Source organism: Onychomys torridus, chromosome 17 (assembly GCF_903995425.1).
Source record: "Onychomys torridus chromosome 17, mOncTor1.1, whole genome shotgun sequence".
NCBI lineage: Eukaryota > Metazoa > Chordata > Mammalia > Rodentia > Cricetidae > Onychomys > Onychomys torridus.
The window spans coordinates 46483506-46511179 of NC_050459.1; the positions used below are offsets into that span (position 1 = coordinate 46483506).

At 38.4% G+C, this 27674-nt stretch overlaps 1 protein-coding gene across 1 annotated transcript; it reads left to right on the top strand.

Moving 5' to 3' along the window:
* The first annotated feature begins 16403 nt into the window (after window positions 1-16403).
* On the top strand, window positions 16404-27291 carry Aga (aspartylglucosaminidase). Its single transcript, XM_036166313.1, has 9 exons — window positions 16404-16625; window positions 18419-18572; window positions 19154-19266; window positions 20136-20248; window positions 22074-22185; window positions 23168-23243; window positions 24550-24657; window positions 25366-25499; window positions 27049-27291. Exons 1-9 carry the CDS (start codon window positions 16499-16501, stop codon window positions 27147-27149), a joined length of 1038 nt encoding a protein of 345 aa, XP_036022206.1. The 5' UTR covers window positions 16404-16498; the 3' UTR covers window positions 27150-27291.
* The last annotated feature ends 383 nt before the right edge of the window (window positions 27292-27674 follow it).

Below are 27674 nucleotides of genomic sequence, written 5' to 3' on the forward strand. Positions count from 1 at the left end.
GCTGCTAAAAGCCTAAAAGCTCAAAAAGCCTCTAGTTCCTGGTCCTCACACCTTATATACCTTTCTGCTTTTTGCCATCACTTTCTAGTATTAAAGGTGTGTGTCTTTCCCAAGCAAAACATGAGATCTCAAGTGCTGGGATTAAAGATGTGTGTTACCATGCCTGGCTGTTTCCAGTGTGGGCTTGAACTCAAAGATATTTGGATGAATCTCTGCCTCTGGAATACTAGGATTAAAGGCATGTGCTACCACTGCGTAACCGTTATGTTTAATATAGTGGCTGTTCTGTTCTCTGACACCTAGATAAATTTATTAGGGTGTACAATATATCAACCACACACCTCAAATTCAAAGACAGACATTACCTCAGAGTTAAAGGGTTGGAAAAAGATTTTCCAATCAAAAGGACCTAAGAAACAAGCTGGTGTAGCTATCCTAATATCTAACAAAACAGACTTCAAACTAAAATTAATCAAAAGAGATGGAGAAGGGCATTTCATATTCATTACAGGAAAAATTTATCAAGAGGAAGTTTCAATTCTGAATATTTATGCTCCAAATACAAAGACATCCACATATGTAAAAGAAACATTACTAAAGCTTAAATCACACATCAAACCCCACACACTAGTAGTAGGAAATTTCAACACCCCACTCTCACCAATGGACAGGTCTACCAGACAGAAACTTAACAGATAAATAAGGGAACTAACAGATATTATGACTCAAATGGACTTAACAGACATCTATAGAACATTTCACCCAAACACAAAAGAATATATCTTTTTCTCAGCATCTCATGGAACCTTCTCTAAAATTGACCACATACTCAGTCACAAAGCAAATCTCAACAGATACAAAAGAATTGGAATAAACCCCTGTATTTTATAGGACCACCATGGCTTAAAGTTAAAGTTCAACAACATCCCAAATTACAGAAAGCCTACAAACACATGGAAACTGAACAATGCTCAGCTGAATCACCACTGAGTCAAGGAAGAAATGAAGAAAAAAATTAAAGACTTCCTAAAATTCAATGAAAATGAATGCACACAATACCCAAACTTATGGGACATTATGAAAGCAGAATTTTAGAAGAAAGTTCTAAGTGCTTACATAAAGAATTTGGAAAAATCTCAAATGAGTGACTTAACCTCATACCTGGAAGCTCTACAAGAAAGAGAAGCAAACTCACCCAGGATGGGTAGATGACAGTGAATAATCAAAATGAGAGCTGAAGTCAATAAAATAGAAACAAAGAGAACAATACAAAGAATTAATGAAACTTAGCTGGGGACATCCTTATGAGTTCCTGTGGATAGGGTGCCTGAACTAGCCTTCCACTGTACTCAGATTGCTCTCTACCCTAATTGTCATCATAGAACCTACATCCAGTGACTAACAGAAGCAGATGCAGAGACGCACAGCCAAGCACTTAGCAGAGCTCCTAGAGTTCAGTTGAAAAGAGGGAGGAGGGATTTTTAAACCTGTATAATCACTAAAATGCTTTAGAGAAAATGAATTAAATTATTGAATATATACTTTCTCTGAAACTATGTCACAGTCATAATCAAAGGGAACTTGAGCTAAATTAATAAGGTATATGAATATTTTGTATTTTATTTTATTAATTATATAAAAGGAAAACAATATACACCTTAAGTAAAATAAGAACTCTCTTCATCATATATAAAGGAAACCTGGCATTTCAAAGAATTGAAATACTCTTTTCTTCTAGTTTAATTAAATAGTTAGAAAATTCCCATCATATGATGTTTCTAGCTAGGTTTTGATAGCATCATTCCTGTAGTTCATAGTTTTGCTTAGTAAGCATTCATTCTTTTTTCCTTCAGAATAATACCCACATTCAGAGGGCCTAGCGCAGTCCTATGCAGGCTCTCCAGCTGTCAGTCCAGAGTCCATCACATCCCAATAGCTTGGATCAGCTATCTCTGTGGTTCTTCCCATAATGATCCCGACGCACTGCCTCCCCCCTCCCTTGCTCCTATAATCCCTCCTCTCTCTCTCTTCAACTGAACTCCAGGAGCTTGGCTAAGGGTCTCTGCATCCCCTACCATCAGAATAATACCAATGAAACTTTATGTGTTTAATTAATTATGTTAATACAAGTCTTTCTATTAAAGTTATTGTAAGTATTTATGCTCATGGTCTTTATACTTCTACCAATGATTCTCTTAAATAATCTTTGTAAAACATGCTATTCTACTCCTAACTTCTATTTAGTAAATTATTTTCCAAAATAAACAGATGTTATCTCAACTTAAACTTTATTAACATAGAGCCATTGACACTTGTTAGGAGGATTAGGAAAACTGAGTTGAGAACATTTCTGAATTTATTTTTTATCTTGTTCTGTTTTTTTTGTTCCATGAAATGTTTTATTATCTTCAAAATTTTGAAAAGCACCCAGTGGAAGGAAAACAAGTGAGAATATGTTGAGGTGAGTGGCACTCACCTTAACACTTCTCAAATGTATCTAGAATTCACTTATAAAATATTGAACCTGGTTCCCTTAGTGAACAAAGGCTTTTGTTCTTCTCTCTCAATTACTTTCCATTGCCTGCTACTTACATTTTTTCTGAATTTACATTTTCTGTTTCCAAATCATTCTATGAACATTTTTCACACTTCTTGTTCTCCCAGCATTTTCAATCCTTTTAAAAAATGTATTATTTAGTTCCTAATATTACTATAACCATGTCTATGTGCTTTTGAAAACTTAATTCTCTACAGTAAATTCCTTTCTATTTAAGGTAGATAATAATGGTAAGCAAGATTTCTCATTCTGTCATTTATTTTCTCTACATTGTGTAACTGTTAGAGTTTCTCCCAAGTTCTCTTAGGTCTTTCACTGTCTCCTACTATTGTTCCTGGTTTTAGAGAAGTAGATTTGTAAAATACAGAATGCACTGGTCTTGAAGTCAAGTGACTAGTTCAAATGTTAGCTCCTTGGACTCAAGCTGTATGATTTTAGTATAGTAAATCTCTCACAGCTCTGTTTATCAAAAAAAAAAAAAAAAAAAAAAAAAAAAGAATTCCCCAAATTATAATAACTAACATTAGCACCTTAGCAAATAAAATCCTGTGTCTTAATTATGAGTCATATGTTCATATGATTTTCATATGAAGTTGTAGGACTTACATTTGCCTGACCACAGTAAGCCTGCACTCTTACTGCCAGAGGGCAGTCTCTACTTAAATGCCTAGTGTCTCACATTTATTCAAATTCTGGCTCAAGAGAAAGATTAGCACAGTTTGCCTTACAGATAGAATATAGCCATTCCTGGGTCTCTGTGAGTGACCAGGGCTCCAGGGATAAACCACATATATGCAAGCAACTCTGTGGAAGGTCTTGGATGCATTTTCTTTTGTGTAAGATGATGCATTCCACTGGATCAGGAAATAAGAGAATTGCTTTGATTGCAAAAGTTGAGAAAAGGCAATGAATCAGACACAGTGATTACAGAATTCAGAACATGTGGAAAGGATTTCTCATGTATCATTTCCTAAGAAAACAGTAGATTCTGATTTGCCTTTTAGCAGAATAAAGACTCCTCGCCTAGTCAACCTGAAAGTTCAATCAATATCCAACTGAGCCAGACACAGTTCTTCCTGTATCTTAAGGACAAAACAAAGTCTAAATTATATAGTAAGATAATTAAGCACATAAAGGCAAAAACCCCTTGACCAATTCTAGCAGGAAAGCCTAGGACTATAAAGAGAAAGACAGGAATAGAAGAAGACTTCAAAGAAAAAAAAGAATTCTGTGAGCTACAGTGACCTAGTTAGAGAAAATCTTACTTCCAGAACTTTTATTAATCCTCATTTACTCACTCACAAAATACTAGTTGGAAAATTAGCTTCAACTGTGCTGTACTCCTGACTGATGACATATCAGTGAATAAAATAGAGATCCTTTTCATGAAGCCTATATTCTTTCAAGGAAGAGATAAATACACAGATAAAGGATACATGTCAATAAAATCTAATATAACTCCATAGGTTAATTAGGAAAAATACCTTTGAAAATGAAATATATAAGCAGAGATCTGGATATAAAGGAAAATACTCCATGCAAAGATATGACAAATGAGTGATGTATGCTCTGAGCAGAAATGAGATTTAGTATGCTAAATTAAAAAAAAAAAACAGCATGAAGGCAATTTTAATAGAACTGCAGAGAAAGAGAGAAAGACAGAAGTAGAAAATGCTCTCCACAGTCTTAGTGACACATGAGAGACTTTGGGTGAGTTTTAAATTTTCATATGCCCAGTTAAGGCAACATTTTTAAAGTTCCTAAAAAATTTTTCTATATGAAGTCAAGGTTGGCAATCCAGGTACCTTTTCTCCACCAATGATTTTGATCTAAATGTAGGGAAAGGCCATCACAATGTCTGCTTTTTGTTTTGTTTTGTTTTGTTTTGTTTTGTTTTAACAGTAAAGTAGCAAGGTCTAATGTATATTCACAGAAGATGTAGTTACAATTAGGGATGGTAGACTATGAGACAAAAAGTAGAAACAGAGATGACTGTAATTGTCTACTATAGCCAGTGTAGGTGAAGCTATGGGCCAGAGAGACTAGAAGTGTCTATTTTAGGAGGGTCGTTAGTCTAACAGGACTTGTTGGTAGAATAAAGCTCAGTTTGTGGGGAGAAAACCAAGGATGACGTGAAGGCTCTCTCTCCCGAAATAAGATGCCACTTTGAGTTGGGTTTTGATTTCTTCTCAATTTGGAACTAGAATAGTTTTGAAGTGGAAACAAACATAAACTATGGTCAACTTATCAGGTCTCCTAAAATTCACTTTCTAAGCACACGGAAACACAGTTTACACAGCTTCTTCTGTTGCAAGATGTTGGGAAATGAAGAGCAGATCGTTCCCTCTCAGAGATCATTGTGTGACACAATTTTGCATTCTCCTGGGTTTTTGTTTGTTTGTTTGTCTTTTTTTCTTTTCCTTTTTCTTTTTTGTCTGTTTGTGTGTGTGTGTGTGTGTGTGTGTGTGTGTGTGTGTGTGTGTGTGTGTGTGTGTGTGTGTGTGTGTGTTTCATGCATCAGAAATTGCTGCAGGTAATAACAGAAATATTCCTAACTCACTATATTATGATTTATGTAATACAGAATTTAAGATATTGAGCTATGATAAAAATTTGATTTTATATGAATTCTGACTATGGCAAAGTCCTGTTAGACCTTCATGTTAAAACATTACCAAGTTATCATTTCTACTTTATTTTGCCTTCTTGGAAAGTATGAGGTTTTAATCGTAGAGACAGAGTAATGACAAAATGATCAGTAAACACTTCAAAAAAGAATCATAACTAGCACACTATCTCTTTCCCTCTCACGTGTGATTGTGTGTGTGTGTGTGTGTGTGTGTGTGTGTGTGTGTGTGTGTGTTGGTATGAACAAGTGTGCATATGGGAATACATATATTCATATCCTAGGGCAGAAACCAGAAATGGGGCACATCAGACTTTCTGTTCATCTCTCTACCCTGGAGACAAAGTCTCTCATTGAACTGGAACTATTCTGACTGTGTGGCTAGCAAGTGAGATCCCAGGATCCATCTGTCTCTGCTCTCTTAATGCCAGCATTACAGGCACACACAGATATGCCTGGCTTTTATGTGGACGTTGGTAATTCAAATTCGGGTCTTCTTGCTTGCACAGCAAGAACTCTTACCTGCTTAGCCATCTCCTCTGTCCACACACACAGTTTCAAATGTTTGTTAACCTCCTTTCAAAACTACACTTATATGAACAGAACAAACATTCCTTAACTTGGCATAGTTTGATAAAGAGCAATGAATTCCACACCGTAGAAAAGAGTGCTGGATTCTATTGAAAACATATGCTGCTAGGTTAGCAGCTGTTGTTCTCAAAGTGGATACAACGCAATCAATCAATAGGATGATTCAAAAGTAAGCAATAGAATAGTGTGTTATAAAATAAAGGAAAAGAAAGAGCTTCAGCCACATGTGATCATGTATACAAGTCTAGCATGTTTACAAAAGAATGCAAACTATGGTTTCATTTGTACAAAATTCAAGAGCAAGCGAATGAATCTGTGATGATAGGCTGTATACTTATTTGGCAAGGAGTAGAACTGACTAAGACAAGCTAGTAAAAATGCTGTAGCTTCCATTAAAGGAATGCTTACATGAGTGAATTCTGATATATAACAATTCAACAAATTACACATAATATGAGTATGCCTTCTATCATGTATATAGCTATACATACAGATACATGATAAATAAAAGCTAACAAATCAAAGAATAATAACGTTCATCATTTTTTGTTTGTTTTGAGACAGGGTTTCTCTGTGTAACAGCTCTGGCTGTCCTGGAACTTGCTCTATAAACCAGGCTAGCTTTGAACTCACAGAGATCCTCCTGCCTCTGCTTCCTGAGTGCTGAGATTAAAAGTGTGCACCACTGGCTGGGCGGTGGTGGCGCACGCCTGTAATCCCAGCACTCAGGAGGCAGAGGCAGGTGGATCTCTGTGAGTTCAAGGCCAGCCTGGTCTACAAAGCGAGTTCCAGGACAACCTCCAAAGCTACAGAGAAATCCTGTCTCTAAAAACCAAAAAAAAAAAAAAGTGTGTATCACTACCGCCTGACTTATAATGTTCATCATTTATGAGTGTTCAGGTGAGTATACCTAAAATCATAACATATCATTTGCTTCAGGCAAAAATATGTATAGATCATTAGCTAGCTACAATGTTATCATAAGTTACAGTAAAAGTTTGCTTCCTTGGAAATATTTAAGGTGAATATTATTTATAGAAGAAGAAGAAGAATAGAAGTGGCTGAGGACATGGGACTAGACTAACAGCTTCCCAACTCCTTCTCAGCACTTCACACTCAAAAAGTTGAGGTAGGGTTTTGAGAACTTTCCCTCGAGTTCTCAGAATCAAAGGAACCGAGAAAGGATGTTTTTCTCTGATAACTGTGGTAAAAATTCTGTTGACTTACACTTCACATACCTACCAACAGATTGCGGAGGCCAAGCTAACTTCCACCCTTGCTGTCTCCCTCAGCCTTTATGGATCATCTGGATTTTCTTGTCATCATTCTGAGCAAGGGGAGAAGCCAGACAAATGTTCTACAGATTCTTCTGTACACATATAATTTCAGGGAAACTGAATATCCTCATTCTCCTTAACTCTGTTTTTTATTTCATAGAAAGACAATGAAATGACTGCATAGTTTTCCCGTTTGGTTTTATTTTGGCAAATGCTGTAATTGAAAGTGTAAAACCAATCAATGACACCTCTGGTTAAAATTTATGTCTGAGAACTATCCCAAAGGAGTGATTTCTGAGGAATAATATGCAGCCTTCAATTTACTTTATCACAGCTGGATATGAAGTTAAATCCCCCGGCTGGAATTTAACCACCCAGAACCAAGCACCAGATGGCTTCTCTTCACCTCAACCCGACAGCTGTGTCCTGATATGCACAGCTGGTCTTCACATTTGAATGACAATATTTAAATGATAACATTATGTAATATAGAAAAATGTGTTTGGGTAGCACCGGTCTTGAAAACTGCATTGCACAGTTGCTCTTAATAGTGAATGTGCAGCTTCAATAGTAATTCACATTCCTTCTATTTGTGTTGATGGGCCCTGGCTGGCAATAAGAGTTTGCCGCCACATGGAAACATTCCAGTGCCATTCATATTGTACTACTTTGTTGGTAATGGTTCTCCTGGGTACCCACCATGTGAGACTTTCCCTTCACATAAAGGCCAGCACAACCGTTTCCATTCTGAGGCAGCAGACTCTTAAAATTCTGTGATAATTAATAGATAATACTTCCTGCCAGGATGGAGGAATTAAAAGGTGCTCAGTAGAAAGCAGCTGCTATAGAAATATCCCTATCGTGTTGGGATGTTATTGTCCATTTCTTAGTGGAATTGTGGTTATCTTCCGATCAACAAACATAACTAATACTAAAATCCAGCACTTAAAAAATCGTTAGGAAGTGTACCTCTCAAAGAAAACATATTTGAATCTATTTCAGATACATGAAAAATTGACACATTTCAAATGTAAGATGGATGACTATATGCTCAAGGTCTTAATGAAATATGGAGAGGCAAGCTTTCTATTTTACAATTTGACAGAGGTTCCCTACGCAGCTGCTCAAACTTTGATGTATGCACTACTCTAGCGATGCAAAGAAAGTTTATCCTCCTGGTATTCAAACTAGGCATAGATGTAAAGGGAAAATTGTATTTTATAGTAAGACCTTCCCTCGGAAATGACAGAGTATCTCACTGCTACTTTTCATAACTAGGAGTTACTAGTTAATAGACACGACAAGAAACTTTTACAAATTCAATTCTTTCACATGTAAAATGGCAGCCTTGGATGCAATTGTATGTGGAGTGTTTTCTGTAAACATCTTTGAAACAGAAGAAGGTGCTGTGAGTATCATTGCTGATTGTTCTCCCAGGGAATTCAATAGACAATAAATACTCCAGTGCCCTCCTCCCTGAGACTCAAGTACACTGACGTATGAATCAAGGTGTGGCATGCAGAAAGCCGAATATCATCTCATGATTAATAAGGGCTAAGGCAGAGTCTCATCTTCATTTTGAAATCCAAATGGACCTCTAGGTCCAATTCTAGAATTTGAAACACTTTTCCATTTAGGAAAGACGACATGGAAACAAAGAACCCACCCCATTTGAGTGGTTCAAGCTCAAAACGGGGCCGGGGGAGGGGTGCAGGTAAATCTGCCCTACCTGTTGTAAATTGTTTACCCATGAAGTTATTCGTGGAGTAGAAAAACCAACACGAATGTGATGGGGATTAGAGACAGAAACTGGTCAGGTGGAGCAGAGACCCCCAAGGCAGCACTTCCAAAAATATCCTGAGCAGAAGCTGGAAATGACAGGAGACAGTTCTGGCTCCTCCTCGTTCTTTGTTATCCCCTGCCTGGAAGCACAATGGGAGGACATGACTGAAACTGAGAAGAAAAACCTCGACATGTCATGGGGGAATCAGTTAGACTGACCATCTCACTCCTCTTCCCGTGCCTTATCCCAGTTTCTGCCATTAGTCCATAAAGGGCTCCCAGACCAGCTGTTAGGTGGTACCCCATTTCCTCGGGCCTGTTCCTGTAGTAAGGGGGCTCTGCCTTGTTTCTCCCTCTTAAGCTCCCTATAAAACAATACTTATCTCCGAATCTCATCCTCTAAGGTCTGTGGATTTCATTCTTCAAAATTCTGAAACAAGAACCCAGAACACCAACACAGTGGAATCTCGGTGTGTGATTATGAGCATCTAACGCCCTAACTCCTAAGTTAAGGCCCACCTGAGGTGAGGAGGAAACCTCTGTCAAGCTCAAAGACACCCCATTGTTCCTGTCTCAGAAAGGAAATGTAAGTGGCTAAAAGATGGTCTTCTTGTGTTGTCTCTTAGCTCTTTCTTTTTTATTATTTTACTCCAGCTAACTTAATAAGTAATGATTTATCAGCCAGGAGTATGATTATTTTCCTCTTTAGAGAAAGACACCAGGAGTGAAGAGGAGGATTGGGCTCTTAGTTTTACAAAGCCATGCTCAACGCTAGCAATTACATCTGTAGGTATCTTCTGAGCCAACTGTGAACAACACATGCTTTACTCTCATAAGACTGAGAAATGGGTCAACATTTTTGCATCCAAGGCCCAAACTGTAATCCTTATCTCTTATCTCATCCTAAATTAGATTCTGTCCAGTCAGGATGACCAACACAAATAGGTAGCTAAGCCGTGCTGGCAAATACAGCTGCCTTCTCTCACAGCCCCCACACAGACCATTTCCAAATCTTGTAGGTTATTCCTTCAAAATTCTGCTTCCCCACTTCACTGTTCGCATCCCTTCTCAGAACCTCTTGTCTTCTTCTGTAGGGTCTATTTTAATAAGGATCCTAGGTATGAGGATATCTCCAGGAAATTTAATCTGGAAATGAAAATGGGCCTCCTAGAGAAGCCTGATCACCAGAAGGAAGACCTGCCTTCTAGGAGAAAGACTGTCTCCAAACTCAAAGGCATATATCCTGGATTAGGTTTTAAATTTCCTGTAAGATATGACATTGTTACAAACAGGGCACAGACAGACAGGAAAGTTTCGCTTGCTTTAGTTTGGCTCAAATTTGAAAATAGTTCATTTACCCACATATATATGCATGCATGCTCAATTTTTCAAAATATATATAAGACAAAATTTTTCTCTTAACAGGGCAAAGATTCAGACCCATAGTGAATGATATTGTCAGGGGCTTCAGTCACACTGTGAGTCTCCAACACAAAATGTATTTGTTTAGTACTTAAGTAAGTCTCATCAAAGCAGAATTTTATCTGTTTTGTTCACTACTGTATCTATAACATGAAAACACTCTTTATGTTAGAATTTAAATGTTCTAAAATGATCCTACCGAAAGGTAAAAGAGCTGTTGATTAACATTCATCACTAGTAGCCTACTTGATTTCGAATGAATCTACACTCATGCTCCACACTTTATTTTGTTACTTACTGCCTATTTTTTTTATGAAACTTTCCCATAATAAATCTTCAAAAATCCCTCTCCAACTGCTATTCACTGATTCCATTCAAAAGACTTATGCAATGCTGGCAGGTGAATTTGACTGCTCCGACAGAAGATCAAGACTATCGGGAATTAATTCCTCCATTTTCCTTTAATCTCCTCTTCTCAAAAATCACCATCTCATCTCCAAGGGAGAATTGCCATTTTCCTTTCCATTGCCCACTGAGTGAGTACCACAGTCCTAATTCTGATGTGGAGGGAGGTTTCTTTGATTCTTAGGATCTAAATAAGATTGATTAATACTCTAAATTTACACTCTGATGAAGTCCAAAGTCCTTTGAAAAGTTTCTAGAAACTTCAGGGGATAAATCCTCATGGTTGCCTATGCCCCTGAGAGTCTGTTGCTGTTTATGGAGTCCTCTTACATACGATACCGACTCAAAAATGAAGTGAAAGTCCTAAAAATTAGTAATTTTTTTAAAACGGGAAGGAAAAGAGAAGAAATATATTTGGCTTTTCTGAAAAGGCCAAATGATATCCTTCTGACTGGTGAGACTAAAATAATATTCTGGAAATTCTTGTAATTACCTGACAAAAAAGAAAAGTCTGGCCTTTCCCCATTCCCTGGCTAGAAGGTGGCGGCTGTGGGCCTGCAGCACCAGAAAGAAACAAGGAAGTCCTGAAATGTTATGGCAGCTCTCTACACCTTGTTACCTGCCAAAAAGAGAGAAAGGAAGAAAAAGAAAGAAAGAAAGAAAGAAAGAAAGAAAGAAAGAAAGAAAGAAAGAAAGAAAGGTAAATGCCTATTACTGGAGACCTCCTTCAAGTCTACTGGCATTTGCAACTGAAAAGCTGATAGAAAATTCCAGAATTGCAAGTGATAAGTGATATTTCTAAAATAGAGATATAGTGAGTTGCATGTAAAATAATCTTTCCTTTAAATCATTCCACAAGCCACCAGGTACGAAGGAATTACCTGCATAATCACATGTAAGATGTGTGCGCATTCATAGTTAAGAGTATTTTCCCATTTAATTCGTGATCATCCAGTGGATATAATTTAATAAATAAAAATTTACTGCAAGACAGTCTTACTTGGAAGGTTTACACTTGCTGTTGAATTTCTTTTTTAAAAAGAATCATGTGTGATATTAACATTTTCTAAGTGATTTCTAAAGTGGTAGGAAGATGAGCGGAAATCTGTTCTGTTACCCTGGGCCTCTGTTAGAGTAATAGGAAAACATCATCGCATCATAAATAACTATTATAAAACCAGAGTCTACTACATAAAGTGATCTGCCATATCCTTGTTATAGCAACTTTATCATACCAATGGTCTGTTATTTGGAATACAAGTTGAAAATACATTGGACAAAATTTAGTTTGAGAAAAAAAAAAAAAACATGTAAAAGCCAACATAATATTTCACTGTCTCAGTCTTTACATATCATTAAGATGACTTTAAAAGTTAAAGAATCAAAAGGAAGTGTCTGATTTGAATCTGCTACTGATGTGATAAATGCTGTATGTAGGGGTGGGGCACATAACCCAGAAATACTATCTCAGAAAGGAAGAAAACTCTGTTCTTAGAGAATAAGGTGACATTTCTGCATAATGACTCTAATTACATCCAGAATGTACAATCAGGTAACATGAAGTATTCCTGGATTAACAAAAAGAATAGATTCAAATTAGAAACACACTTACCACTCTGCTTTGACACCAGCAAAAACCATTACTTACAGGTTCTGAAACTGACAAGAGCAAATGCCAATCAAATAAATGGGCTGTATTTAGACAACCCAGGTAATAGTTCAGTGAGGACTTCAGCAAAAGAAATTATTATTTCAATGCCAAGTCACGCTTGCAGCTTTGAACAAGTAGCAAAACATGGACATGTTTCTAAAATGGATTTCCCAGCATCCACGCAAAAGCCGGAGGGGATGGCTTAGTGTTTTAAGCCTCAGATTTGAAATACCGAGACAATACAAACTCCAGCGTTAAATCCTCTGTAGAACCACAGCTTCAAATGCTATCAGGAAATACTCAACTCTCCATCTTTTAGAGACTGATAAATTGAAAGCCATGAAGTTCAGCAGAAAAGGAGGGGAGCTTACAGCTGCCCACAACTATCACCCATTAACCTTGAACACACACACACACACACACACACACACACACACACACACACACACACACATGAGATGACAGTATTCGTAGCAGCTTTTAAGATTCTACTGGAGATTTTATCCTGGAGGACTTAAGTATTCTGAATCCAGAAATCTCTTAACTCTGGTATGCACAGCTTCATAAACGTTGAAACTAACTTTTAGACAACTCAGAGTGGGCTGAAAATATTTTCACTTCCCATTTAATGCAGTCCAATTCTGTGTGTTCACTTTAAGATGCTTCCTCAGTATCCAGCCACCTCAAGGCTCTTTCTGCATTCTATATAGATTGTTCCCTCCAGACTCTAATTGATAGATAATATTTGGTAAATGCTAATTAAAACAAAAGCATACCATTTAATTGTTATTTGAGTGTTCATCTAACTCTTACCTCATTGATTAAAGGAAGAAAGAGCATTGTTATTTCCATATCATAGATGAGACAAGTAAATCTCTGGAAGATGATATAACTGAGCTAGGCAGATGTTACCATGTAGCTGCCATGTAGTTACCCTAAATTTTAAAATCCAGGTCTTGAGGCCTGAGATAGTGTTACAAGAATGTTTTCCTTATTAACACAGATATTTCACCAAACAGACTTAAATGATGCATTACAAGACAATTTACAATTATCTTGAGTAAAGATAATCTTATAGCTAGATTTTAAAAACCAATAATACTACATTTTGGTTACATATAATTAATTATTGATATTAGAAAGCGGGGTAGATACTAAGAAAACTGTGGGGCATTTTTGCTAGTCTACTACATATTATTAACTGATGTCCATTTTAGTTTAGAGATACCTCAAAATCAAGCAAAAAGATCCAGTTACATTGAGATACAACGAAATATCAGATCTAAACTATTATCCAAGTATAGCTAAAGATAAGTAATAGTCATACAAAAAGAATCCAGTTATCTAAAATAATTTAATGTCTTTAGGATGTAGCTGTAGTGATTGTTCTAAGTTTAGACAAAGTGAGCTTACTGAGCACTACAATGACTGAGCACTACAATGACTGAGGACTACAATGACTGAGCACTACTATGACTGAGGACTACTATGACTGAGCACTACAATGACTGAGCATTACAATGACTGAGGACTACAATGTCTGAGTACTACAATGACTGAGGACTACTATGACTGAGTACTACAATGACTGAGCACTACAGTGACTGAGCACTACAATGACTGAGTACTGCAACCACTGAGTAATACAATGTCCACTATGAAGCCACCAAAAAGGGTGGATTCTTTTGAGACTGCATATTATTTTAAGCACAAACATCCACAGGAAGTTGCCAAATTGAGACTTTCAAATATTCCTATTACAATATAATAATATAACAGCTTTTTTCATCTCCTTTTAAAATTTTTCCTCTGTCTCTGAAAAATCACAGATCAGGTGAATTTCTCAGACAGGATTTTGATTTCAAGTAAGGAGAGGATTTGGAGAAAAGTGTGGATACACCAGGAGGAGATGAGGGCAGGCACAGCCTAACCCAGCTTGCTACCAAGAGCCTGGCGTTTCCTTCCATCCTAGGGTAGACCCCAAACCCTGAATAGGCCAAGGAAAAGAACGTCAGGATGAGCCAGCCTGAGCCAAATTAGGGAGATTATTAAGGACAGTGTACAATTCCAAAACACAGATAAAGGTGTCTCTCAGCAGAATTGTGCTTGAGTGTTTTTACAAATGTGTGTGTGTGTGTGTGTGTGTGTGTGTGTGTGTGTGTGTGTGTGTGAGAGAGAGAGGGGGGGGGAGGGAGGGAGGGAGAGAGAGAGAGAGAGAAAGAGAGAGAGAGAGATCATGTGACTAATGGATACTTAATGGATACAATTTACAAGGTTTTAAAATGTAGGACAAACTTAAAATTTAAATAAAATTTCCTTCAAGCTCAGAGACTTGTGCAGCCTACTGTGTGTATTTTGGGATGAGACACGGGTGTTAACATTGTAAAATCCAAGGTTCTACCCAGTCTACTCTAAGTAGAGATTGTTTGTGTGTCGTTTTTTAACATCCTTGTTCGAGCTGTCCTTAGGAAAATACAAATCTCTACATTAAAAGCTTTATCAGTTTTGTTGAAGTTTCCTGACTCTCAGCAGGGAAGGCAAATTAGATCCCAAGAGGGAGGGTTTTTCCCCTTCTCTTGTTCCCTTAAACTTACCTACCTTGCTGACTCGCCTCTGTTAAGAGTATGGGTTCTTTCAGCTGAAGGAATTATATCACCCAAAAATGAGCTGCAGGAACTGAGACCAATTTTCCATGTATTATATTTTATAATTTCTGAAGGCATGCCTCAGTTCTTTTGAACTTATAAATAACAACCCAGGTGCTACGGAAAATTAATTCCGAAGACAATAAGTGTTTTCCTTGCTTTCTTATTCTGTTTCATCCATCTTTCTCATCTCACCTAGCATGAGCTTTATGCTCATTAGCACAGCACAAATAGTTTGGTTCTCCTCCAAAACCCCATAGAAGGATCGTGTGTCGTTTCTTTTTAATTACACCTAACTTTTTAATAGCACTTTCCTGCCTGGGGATAATTCTAGGCTATCTTATGCTATTTAAATTGCAGACCCAGTTTCCATTCAATAGGAACCTTAAAGATTTTTCTAAGCCTCACAACTCCCATCTAGTTCATATTTTATCGGTGGGGATAGATTTATAGATGCTTTTTAAAATTATGTCTTCCTTCAGCTACATGGACAAGCATCCCAGAGTCCCAATGGGATTACTGGTCCATGCTCACACATCTGCGCACCAACTGAGTTATCAAAATGAGCAGCCGGTACCATGCATGTAAAGCTCCCATTTCTCCTTTTAGTCAAACATTTATTTAGTACTTAATGGTGCCAGGCCTGAAGATAAAATAAAATACCTTCGGAAAAGAATAGAGTTAGCCTTCTTGGCTGGAGGCGAGGAGCTGTGCACTTCAGTGGGCAATGTAAAGGGTATGTTCCTATTTGCCCAGCCTGTCCTTTCCTTCCAGCTCAGGGATTTGTAACGAAAGGACGTCCTACAAAAAGCTGTGGTGAAGAAATGCTGGGAAGTATGTGTCAAACACACCTCAAACAAATCTGGTCCTAAGCAAAAGCACTTCGCCTATATTCAGCAACCATTTTAAATTTTTGAGCAAGTCCAGGGTCCGAACCAGGTCAGTCCGACTTTCTACCTTTAATTTGCATTTAAGTTAGCAAATATGGAGAAGTCAAAATAGTATCATCTATCAGCTATCTGACGTTCCTAGTGTCGTGGCACTCAGGGTTGTGTAATTTCATACTCATTTTCAAAGAGGCCACTCTATCTCTAAATGCTGGCTAAGTGGTATACTTTATACTTTAGTAAAGTACTAAAAGGATGTATGTAACAGCACCTCAACACAAAACGAAACAAACAAAAAATAAAATAAATAGATAAATAAGTAAGCAAATAAATAAATGAATGAATGAATGAATGAATAAATGAATATATAAATAAATAATGAGTTATTAAGTAAGTAAAAAGAGCTCCACTGAGCTGACTGGTACAGAACCACAGCAGCGACTTTAAAAAACAAAACAAAACAAAAGCCTCGGGGGGGGGGGGGGGGGGGCAGCAGACGGCCTCATCTCGCGAGAGTTGAGGGAGTTGGAAGTGAGATTTAAAAAGGATCACGAGTTTGGAGAGACTGAGCTGGCCGGGACCTTTCTCGCGCTGGTCGGTGGGGCGCGCGGCTGGGCCGGGACTTTTCTCGCGCCGCTCCACTGGGCCTTCGGCTATGGCGCGGAAGTCGAAACTGCCTGTTCTTCTCCTGGCGCTGGTCCTGGGCATCCCCCTGGCGCAGGGCTCCAGGGCCCTGCCCCTGGTCATCAACACTTGGGCTTTTAAGAATGCTACCGAAGCAGGTGCGGAGCGGCGGCCCGGGGTGGGGGGCTGCCCGGTGGGAGCGCCTCTGCGGGAAGCTGCAGGCACTCGGCCCTGCTGCAGTGTAGCGGAGAGCCAGCCAGCTGCAGACGGCCAGCCAGCTGCAGACGGCCAGCCAGCTGCAGACGGCCAGCCAGCTGCAGACGGCCAGCCAGCTGCAGACGGCCAGCCAGCTGCAGAAGGCCAGCCAGCTACAGAAGGCCGTGAGCCTGCCCAAGGCCGGGCCTCCTTCCGGGTCTGCTTCCTGCCTCGCTTTGGCATCTTACCCTTTCTTCGTCCTCTCTGCCACTGCTGCATTTTAGATCGGGTGTTATTTATGCTTCCCCGCACCCTGTTGACTGACCTCTAACCCTTGGGCCATTGTGCTTCACTCTTCCTGTGTCCCCTGCCTCATAAGATGCCATGATGTTTTCTGTCTCCCACACTCCACTCCCTGGGAATGCCTCCCCTTTCTCCAGTATCCTCTGGATTCCACTTTAGGAAACAATTGAGAATTTCCTATGAACACACACACACACACACACACACACACACACACACACACACACACATTTGATCCGTGCTTGTCCCTGTCACTTAGAATGATACCTTCCAGCTTTGGTTATGCATTAAAGTTAACCTTAGAGTTTCTTAGGGCTGTCCCCTACGGGCTCCAACCCTGTCACATTTGATACTGCTCTCATAGTAAATGTCTATGGGCACAATTGGTTACAGAATTCAGTGCAGAAAAATGTGTGTGTGTTGTAGGAGATGCATAGGAATCAGAGAGTGAGAAATCAGACTGAAAAAGACACACACACACACACACACACCAACAATAATAAACTAAATACTGAACAAAGGAATTCCAGCATCATGTGCAGGGGACAGTTCTGTGTAAGTTGCCAGTACTGAACAGGGACATTTGTAAAACCTTCAAAGAATTATAAGTAAAACAGCTGCCCTTTCAAAGACATATCCACTCAATGTGTGGTTGTCCACAGAACACCAGGAGAAAAAAAAAAAAACTGTGGCCACCTTCGAGAAAGTAACCGCTTTTGAAACTGGGCTACTTCTGAAATACAGTGTGGCCTTGAGTGAATTACTTCACATCTATCCATTTCTCTTAAACGATAATGATAATTATAATTACAATATTATCTCAAAAGCTTCATGAAGATGAGATTTTGCCCATGTGATGTTCTTTGCTGTTGTAATAGTATGCTGAAACTTGCTATGATGAATGTTACCAGTGTACTATTAGTTATGCATATTTTAGTAATCTAATGAATGGCATATGGCTGTCACTCTTCCCAGCCCTCCAGAAGCTGTGGTAGGAAGATCCAGACTTCTAGACATGCTTAGGCTGTGCATAGATTTTCAGTTGGGCTTGGGCAACATAGCAAGACCGTATCTCACAAAAGAAAGTAATGAAATTTTAAGGCTGTAATTGAAAAATACTTTTTAGTTCAACTGTCTCCAAATAGTTTCAGCTACCCCCTTTAAAGATGACATGTTTGTTACACAGAAGAAACAGATGCTGATAAGTTTTTTTTAAATATTCACTTTCCACTAAGATCTTTGAATTCTTCATAGTAACTATTGATATGATTTTTGTCTGTATCATTCTATTTTCCTTACCATTTGATAAAATAACTTGTTAAAATTTCAGCTTAACAGTATAAATGTTAAGGAAAAAAAAAAAAACTTAAGTAGGCTGCAAAATGTTCTTGGCTTGTTGCATTTCATGTTGAAAACTATCTGAATGTAAATCAGCGCTGTTGGAATTGAACAGCATGGCAGACGTTAGCATCCGGAGGTTCTGCCCTGGATGCAGTGGAGAGCGGCTGTACGAAGTGTGAGATGGAGCAGTGTGACGGCACTGTAGGCTTTGGAGGAAGTCCCAATGAACATGGGGAAACCACCCTGGATGCCATGATCATGGATGGGTAAGAATGCTCTTCAGGACTTGCCTTTCCGATTTCATGTCAGGTTGGCTGATAATTCAGGATTGTAGTCTGCCGAGAGCAAGGTGGAAAGATATATTAGTGTGACTCCTCCATGTTTATAGTGCTTGTCTTTCCTAAACACAGAGAGTTCACACACACACACACACACACACACACACACACACACACACACACACAAAACCAAAAGGTCATCCTGATATTAGATTATCATAGCAAAGTAAGTGGTTAAGTAGCTTTGACTGAAGAGAACCCCCAAATACAAAACCGTGCCTCCAACCCAGTAATTCACCTGCCATCTGCAAATGTGCTTTCAGTGACCTGGAGCCTGAAGGCCTCTTTTAAAAGCCATGGTTAAAATAAGGTGTTGAGCTATTTGGTCAATTGAGTTTCTGTTCTTTAATTTTGTCTGTGGGAATCCGTGAACTTTACGGGTTGTTTTCACCTCTGTGGTAAGATGGAATTTAGCCTTCACCGTATTGCTGCTTAGAGAAATGCAGTTTTTCTGTTCAAGTAGCAACAGAAAATGCCTCCATAAATCTTCCTGCATTGTTACCTTCCAGCACTACTATGGATGTGGGAGCAGTAGGAGGCCTCCGAAGAATTAAAAATGCCATTGGAGTGGCTCGGAAAGTCCTCGAGCATACAACACACACACTTTTAATAGGGGAGTCAGGTATTTTTTCAAACTACTGAAATTTTCTTCTAGTCTTTTTGTTTATAGTCACTGTTAAAAAAAAAAAAAAAATCTCAGTGTGAAGTAAAGGAGGCCCAAGTTCCAAATTACACTTATTATGTTTTAGTTCATACCTGGTTAACTGGATAGGCTACTTCTAAATCTCGCTTTGTCTTTAAGACTGTATTTTAAGCAATACATTCTTATCTGCTGATGGGTGATTTCTACCACTGAAACAGGGTTTATCGTCAGTTTTCTCCGGATGTTGCATTTCTACAGGTATAAGACCCTGGGGGGGGGGGGCACTGTTTCTATGAGACAGTAGTGCCGAAAGGAGATTCTTGTGACTGTGTCAATTGAGTCCTTTCCAAGGTCGTAAAGCAGCCTATGATTAACTATATAATATATATGAATATATATAAATGATATATTTATAAGGCAACCTTAATAGGCTTGAAATAGAATTGCAGACTCTGAGCAGCATGTGTCCTGATCTTTGGAATCCATTTGTCTATTTGGTTCTTTCCACGCTCATTAGAGCAGTAGGATTCTGTTGTGTGCTGTGAAAGGCGCAATGTCTGCAGAGTAGAAGGGGAGACGTGGAAGAGAGGCAGGAATGGAAATGCACACAGCCTGAAGGTCTCCAAGAGATCAGGGATAGAGAGGACAAAGGGAAGCTGCAAATCCAGAAGTGACTCCCTCAAAACTATTTATGTCCCAAAATTCATTTAAAAGCCTTGTGTGCCACCCTCCTCAGATGTCTTTCCATACCCCATGTGAGAGACAGCTAGCTGACCTAGAATGCCTCTAGTACATGATTTTGCTTGGAAAACAATGCATGGGCTTACACTGTTCTCTTTGATCTCTAGCCACCAAGTTTGCTGAAAGTATGGGGTTTACCAGTGAGAATTTATCTACCAGTGCCTCGGAAGCCCTGTATTCAGATTGGCTTGCTGGGAATTGCCAGCCTAATTATTGGAGAGTATGTATGCAAATTCAACTTTAAAAAGTAAATTGAAAATGCTGAATGATCCCTGGGATTAATGACTTCTGCTCTCTGGCAGTAATTTATAAATTGAAGGTTTGCTGTGAAGAATGGAAGGAATTCCATCAACATTGTTTCACTTGCATCTTCTTGGAAAAAAATCCAAAGTCTAAAATATTTGTTAGATATTATCCATGTGAAGTCTGTGCAGGATGTTGCTCATAATTTTACTAGAAGACTTAACCAATTGGTGTCTAGTTTGCGACTCATGGGATCAATTTTCTTTACTGAGAATTTTAGCATAAATCAGTTTGATTTTTGTAGGTAGAATTTTCCTGTAGCAGCAGCGCTTCCAAATAACATACACAAAGACTTATCATTAATTGTAAATGATTGGGTGATAGCTTAGGCTTGTTACTAGCTAACTCTTAGATTTTAAATTAACCCATATTTCTTATCTACCCTCTGCCACATGGCTTATGGCTTCTTACCCCATATTCTACATGTCCTGCTTCCTCTGAATCTCTTGGCATCTCCTCTGACTCTGCCCTTCTTCCCAGAATTCTCCTAGTCTGACTCTCCCACCCAGTCTCACCTACCCATCAATAGGCCAGTCAGGTTTTTATTAACCAATGAGAGCAATACATATTTACAGTGTACAAAGATTGTTCCATAGCAGATTTTGCCACACAGATTCCTTTTCTGAGACATCTTAACCTCTAATCTGTTTCTTCCTTCGATCCTAATTACCAGAGTTCTTAAGGGTTAGCTCAAAAAAATAAATTCTTCATAGAACAACAGCTGAACCTGAACCTTGTGCACTAATGTTAATAAGGTATAAGTAGAATAAGCATCCCTAAACTAAAAATCTAAAGTCCAAAAGCACTTTCAGCACCAACGCGCTACCACAGTGCAAGTTTGAAAGGCCATGACATGCTACTTCATGTGGTGCATTGACGTCAAACCACAAATGCAACTGAAAGTCTATCTTCAGACCAATCATATAGAGAGACATAAAACATAGGTGAATTTTGTGCCTAGACTTCAGTTTGTCCATGAGATATCTCATGAACGTATAATAATTCCAAAATCTGGAAAAAATCCAAAGTACTTCAGATAAACCTTTCAGATAAGGGGTACTCAACCTGTACTAAGTAAGTTCTTAGCCTAATACCAATCTGTTCAGACAACCTCCATTTATTGGTATATTCCTGTGCTTTTAATATTTAAAGGAATCTTAAACTGCTACTAGAATGGCTGCAGCTAGAGGTGTCCAATCCATGGCTTGCAGGCTCCATGAAGCTGAAGAGAGATGAAAATGAGTGATACACAATGCAAACTCATAGAATACTTAGAACAACAATTCTCGGGTGTGAATGTTGTAGCCAACATTGTCATGTCTCTGTCAAAGTTGGATACCTTATAAATCTAGATTAAAAATAAACATTCTTTTAAAACAGATTCTACTTGAAATCTCAGAATTTGTTATCTGGGAACCATATTGTGACATTTAAAGGTCAGGCTGGGTATTTGTTCCTTTGAGATTAATATATAATTAAAAGGAAAACTTTGTCTGCCATTATTATGAGGATTGTATGTGTATAAAGATGGCATTCGTTCACTTGTTCTTTGCCCTGTATCTATCTAATTTAGATTATGCAATTTTGAGAATCTTGAGTGTTTACATAAGATTAAGCTAACTTTTGAGATCTGAGTTACTGATGTCTTTTTGGTTTCCTACCAGTGATTAGCAATTTTACACAATTATTTGCCAATTCCTAAAACACCCTTTTTAACCGAACAACTTGAATCTTGTTTACAGAAAGTAGTACCAGATCCTTCAAAACACTGTGGACCCTACAAACCATCTGGTATTGAGGCTCAGAGTATTTTTCCCTACAAAGAATTGGATGTCCATGGTCATGATACTATCGGTAATTCACTTTTTATACAATTTTATCGATTATTTTAGTTAATGACCTTCTACAGCTCATATTCATTTATGTACCAGAAGTTAGCTAGCTTTCATTATTTTAAACGCCAAGTAAATAACCCCTTCTTACGTGTAATTTTCTCTCACTATGTGTACATATATACATATATAATTAGCTTAAACACATATAAATTCATATTTATAGTATATAAATATATATATAATTTTTTCTTAGCATCTAAATACAGTTTTGTAATTACTTATACAAGACACCAAATATTCAGTGACTATTAACATGTAGATTATCAAATTGTTAATATTTAATGCTTTGGTTATTTTATATAATGACTAATAATTTTTCTAAGCTATAATATTGACAAGTTCTTATAATCAAAATGAATGATTTTGGTGGGTAATTGCCTTTGAAAGGTACTGAAACCTGGTAGATTTGAAAAGTAAGAATATGAAAGGTTTTTTGGTTTGTTGGTTTTTTTAATGTTCAGTGGTACTCTGGAACCAAGTCATTAACATAATTCCACTGATACAGTTTTCAATATTCTTAAATTTTCTTCTATCTGTAATTAATGAGGGAACATACTGTATTTTTTTTAATGGAGTCGGTATGTGAAAACACAGTACCATAGATGGTTTACAAACAACAGAAATTTATTTCTCACAGTTTTACATATGGAAAATTCCGAGATGTAGACACTGGCAGATTCCCTGTCTGTTGAGGTCCCATTTCCTGACTCACAGGTGGCATATCTAGTTTTCTTGGTCTCTTGTATTAATCGCTCATTAGGGTGTTGCCCTTAATAACCAACCCACCTGCCTCTGGTCCGCTCCTAAATCCATCACTTCGTGAAGATACGTTTTAGAGGGGACATAATCTCTCAAACTACAGCAGTCATTAGCGGATCCATTATTTGGCTATATTTAAGGGAAGTGTTGGGTACTGACTTTTTTTTTTCCCCCACCTTTAGGCATGGTTGTAATCCATAAGGCGGGAATTACTGCTGCAGGCACATCTACAAATGGTATAAAATTCAAAATTCCTGGGTTAGTGTTTCACCAAGAACAGATTTCTCAAATACGTATCAAATGTAAAGCAATATATGCCAGGGCTTGTGCAGGGTACTGAATGTAAAATGAAATCCTTACCTCACAGGTAAATGTGACAGAAAGCATGTTACCATCCATGTGTTAACGGCCAAAGCAGGCACCAGAGCCAGTGCTTCCGAGTTCAGGAGGGCCAGAGGTTAATCTGTAACCTAAGTAGTGATGTCAGAAGTGGTGGTGGAGACTGGGACCTGAGTACACAGCACTGAAGGGGGACATGCAGCATGCAGCCAATGGCTCAAGACTAGACAAGTAGGACACTTCAGGCTGAGGGCTTCTGCTGGCTGGGACTGGAGGTGGAGTGAGTGAGTGTGTGTGTGTGTGTGTGTGTGTGTGTGTGTGTGCGCGCGTGCATGTCTGTATTCCCATGTGCTGGCATGTGTGCTCTCAATGTGTGCAGAGCAGTGTGTGGCAGTAGTGAAGATTAAGACTACTATTAAGTAACCCAAGCCAGATTTCAAGGGGTAAGTTTGAGGAGCTGTAGGTTTGTGGGTGTTTTCTGTTGCTGTTTTAAGTAGAAGAAAGGCATTAAGTGGGTTTATTCAAAGGGGAAACTGGTAACAAGTTTGGCTCATTACATAGGAAGCAGTGTAAGGAAATCACTCAGAACTGTTGAAGTATTGTAGAAGTCGAGAAAGGTGTAATAGAGCAGTCACTGTAAAGCTGTGTGATCTGATATGACAAATTGATGACAAGTTTTTGCTTACAAATTTTAATTGATAAGTAAGTGTGTGTTGTTTTTGGAGTACTGCATATTTTCCTATATTTAAACACGTGAAATAGTTAAACCAAGCTATTTAACTTATGCATTGTCTCACATGCTTTTTAAAATCTATACTCTTAGTGGGTTTTACATGTAAAATATATTATTATTAAATGTAGTATCGTGTGTACAGCAGATCTCTAGAAGTTAACCCTCTAGTTTTAATTAAAATTCCTTTTCTTTTTCTGCCAGCCAAAATCTCTCCAACTACCCTCTCTCTACTATCAGAAAAACCAATACTTTTGTCTGTTTCTATTCAGTTTTATTACACTGCCCATCTATCTAAAATACAAGTCATATAATTACCATAGCTGTTTGAAAACTGTAATTGAAAAACAAACAAAAATGCAGTCTAGTGAAGAATTTACTTAAAATAGTAACCAGGGGTAGTGTGGAAACAGCCCCTAATTTCGAAAAAGTTCATAACACGATGTAGTTTACATTTGGTTTCCTCTTCTCGATTTTTATGTTCTCTACTCAAAGTCGTGTAGGAGATTCACCAGTGCCCGGAGCTGGGGCCTATGCTAACGACAAGGCTGGGGCCGCTGCAGCCACAGGGGACGGCGACATACTACTCCGCTTTCTGCCCAGGTGTGACTTCTTACCTTTGTACATTTTAGAGGTCCTTAGAAGCAGCAGGCAGTGTCAGGACATAGCTGATTTTTGTACTGTGTTGTCCAAATTTGTGTGTATGAGAGACTTTCATGGAACTGTAGGTGAGGTTTTGGGGTTGTTGAGTTGTTGTTGTTGTTGTTGGGCCAGTGTGTTTGTGGTCATTCACTTGAGTCATCATTACCTTGGGAAATGAAATGTGTCTCGCTGAGCTTCCCAGAGAAGAATGCTTATCATCTGTTTAATTAACTGATGCAAGGCCATAGTGAAGTGACTGGGAAAAGTAGAAAGTGTAGCCACTGTGGTCAATTAACAACTACCACTGTATGTTTTCAACATGTGCAGTATTTTCTCCTGAGAGGATAGCTTCTTTCCTCATGCAAATATAACCTCTATTTGTGACTTCTGGCTGTTACTACTGAAGTGACAGTTATTCAGCCAAAGCCAAAAATAATAGTCTTCCTGTGGAATTAATGGAGGATGCGTTGAATGGATGACATTGTAGCAGGGTTTGCTTGCCCTGATGTTAAGGCTGTGACAGGAATTACTGACTTGTGTTCATTCATAGGTATTATGTTAAATGTGACAGTATGGTCGTTTCAGATTTTCTGACATCAGCGTAGCCTAATGCGGAGTTAGTGTTTATTCTGTTCTCTGATATTAAGCTGTCACCTCTGTTTAAATTAGCTACCAAGCTGTGGAATATATGAGAAAAGGAGTTGATCCAACTGTAGCTTGCCAAAAAGTGATTTCAAGAATTCGGAAACATTATCCAGAATTCCTTGGGGCTGTTATATGTGCCAATGTGACGGGAAGTTATGGTAAGTTAGATCTGTGTTTTTATTTGTGTAAATTTACGAGTAATTATAAAAGACACACACTCTAAATACCTGAGCACGTAATATGCTGTGTTCTATCTAAAAAGGGAGTCTGTAAAGTACATTCTGAGTCAATGTCAATGGTGAGCTGTCACTACCTGTCAAATGTTAATGTATATACTTAAAACCCTATTTTGTTTGACTGCTGGTCATCTGGTAGTCATGGTCTACTTCGGGGCTATCAGTTCTTACCTTTGCACATGTCCTAAAAGTTTAGTTTTGGCTGGAGCATGTGTTGACAGGCTAATTTAGTAAAATGCTTTTACTCATTAGAGATGGTAGAGACAAGTTAATCTCCCTTCTTTCTCGTTCATTAAGACATTTCAGTCATTTCAATCCTCTTGGCTCTGAAGAACAAAAACTTTTACTAGTGAGTAAGCTAGCCAGGCCAGCAGAATTATTGTGGTGGTGCTTGACCTGTCTTCTGTTCTGTTTGCTCTCTTTATGAGCCCGTCACGGCTGCAAAGTGTTTCAGGTCAACCACTGCAGATTCTCATCACTGAGCTTTCCGATGGAGAATATGTACAGCTTACCAATCAATAGAGCTTATTAGGCTAGACTGCTTGTTGCTGTTCTTTGATCTTTTACTTCCCACACTTTTGTATTTGAAAGGCTCGTTTGAAGAATTCTGTATTCTTTTTTAAGTCCTCAGACATAAAAGTCAAAGTTATAGGGGTTGCTTTAGGTATGAAATAAGGCAATTTAATGATTCCCCTCTTAACAGATAAGCCTTAGAAGGCCCAAATTTACATTTACCAGGGTGGGAAGATACTAATTATCTTATTATATGAATAAAAAATTGACTATTTCCTAATGAAGACATAGCAGAAGGACCTCTCCCCCTGCAGGTTCAGAACAGAAACTCAACTCAGACAAAAAGCATGTTGACAAATAACTCTTCTTGCTTTCTCCAAGAGTGAAAGAACGGGGAGAAAGGGAAGTTTTCTGTAGGAAGGGTGTGGGGAGAAGAGAATGTTCTGGTTGCTAGTAGGGAAATAAAAATGTTGATTGTTTCCTCTGAGAAAGGGTTGAAACAATAAAACAACAGAGTGACAGCAAGTGTATTTGGTTGGGGGCGGGGGGGTTTGCTAGTTGTCTGATGTTCAAGAGGGTAGGTTAAGGGCTGGAGAAATGGCTCAGAAATTCAGAGGCAATTGTTTTGCATAGGTCCCATGTTTGCTTCCCATCCCCCACAAGGTGGCTCACAGCCATCTGTACTCCAGTTTCAGGGTGTCTGCCTTCTCTGACCTCCTTGACACAAGGCGCACACTTGGAGGCAAATACTTCTACACATAAAATAAGGTTTTTAAAGGCTTTATTACCACCCTATCCTCCTCCTCTTCTATGATCGTCGGGCAACATGTGGACTATATATGTGCATATATTATGTGGACATAGGCATGCAACAGCCGGTGTCTAGGCAAATGCTTTCTATATTGGTTCTGAATACATGCTTCTGGCAACCCTTAACTGTCTCTTTTTTGGGCTCCAGGTGCTGCTTGCAACAGACTTGCAACATTTACTCAATTTAGTTTCATGGTTTATAATCCTCTACGAAGTCAGTCAACTGAAGAAAAAGTAGACTGCCTCTAATCTGTCTTGTCTGTCAGCATGTGAATTTAAAGAGGAACAAAATGAAGGCGGGAAAGTTGCTCACTGACATCATGTAGAGGTCTTCATTTCTTGCAAGTTCGTGTGTAAGTTAAGTGCAAAAATAAAGTACGATACAATCACATTTCTATATCTACATTTTTATTTAAGGTCTGTTTCCCACTTGAGAGTGAATATGCATATATATGATGTATATTTTTAAGTTTAAAGTGATATTTGAATTTCTAGTTAATGTGGCAAGAACTGTCTACACTGGGGATTTATTTTCACAATGCCCATAGTAAATACAGTGTCTGTATTTGCATACTCAGAATACACAGGCATGCCAGGTTCAGAGGACATAGTACCACTATCTCAGCAGATTAGACCTGATTGAATTTCCAAAGTTACAGTGAATTGTCCCTTACCACTGACCATTGGCTTGTAACTAATAGCTCAAAGCAAGAATAATGCTATTAAAATGTATGGTTTTGATTCTGTGCATTCTGAAAAGCTGATGAGTGTTAT

Coding starts and splice junctions, on each gene's coding strand:
- Aga (XM_036166313.1), top strand. CDS start 16,499: ATGGCGCGGAAGTCGAAACTGCCTGTTCTTCTCCTGGCGCTGGTCCTG. Junction 16,626..18,418: donor TAAGAATGCTACCGAAGCAG/GTGCGGAGCGGC, acceptor GGAATTGAACAG/CATGGCAGACGTTAGCATCC. Junction 23,244..24,549: donor ATAAAATTCAAAATTCCTGG/GTTAGTGTTTCA, acceptor CTCTACTCAAAG/TCGTGTAGGAGATTCACCAG.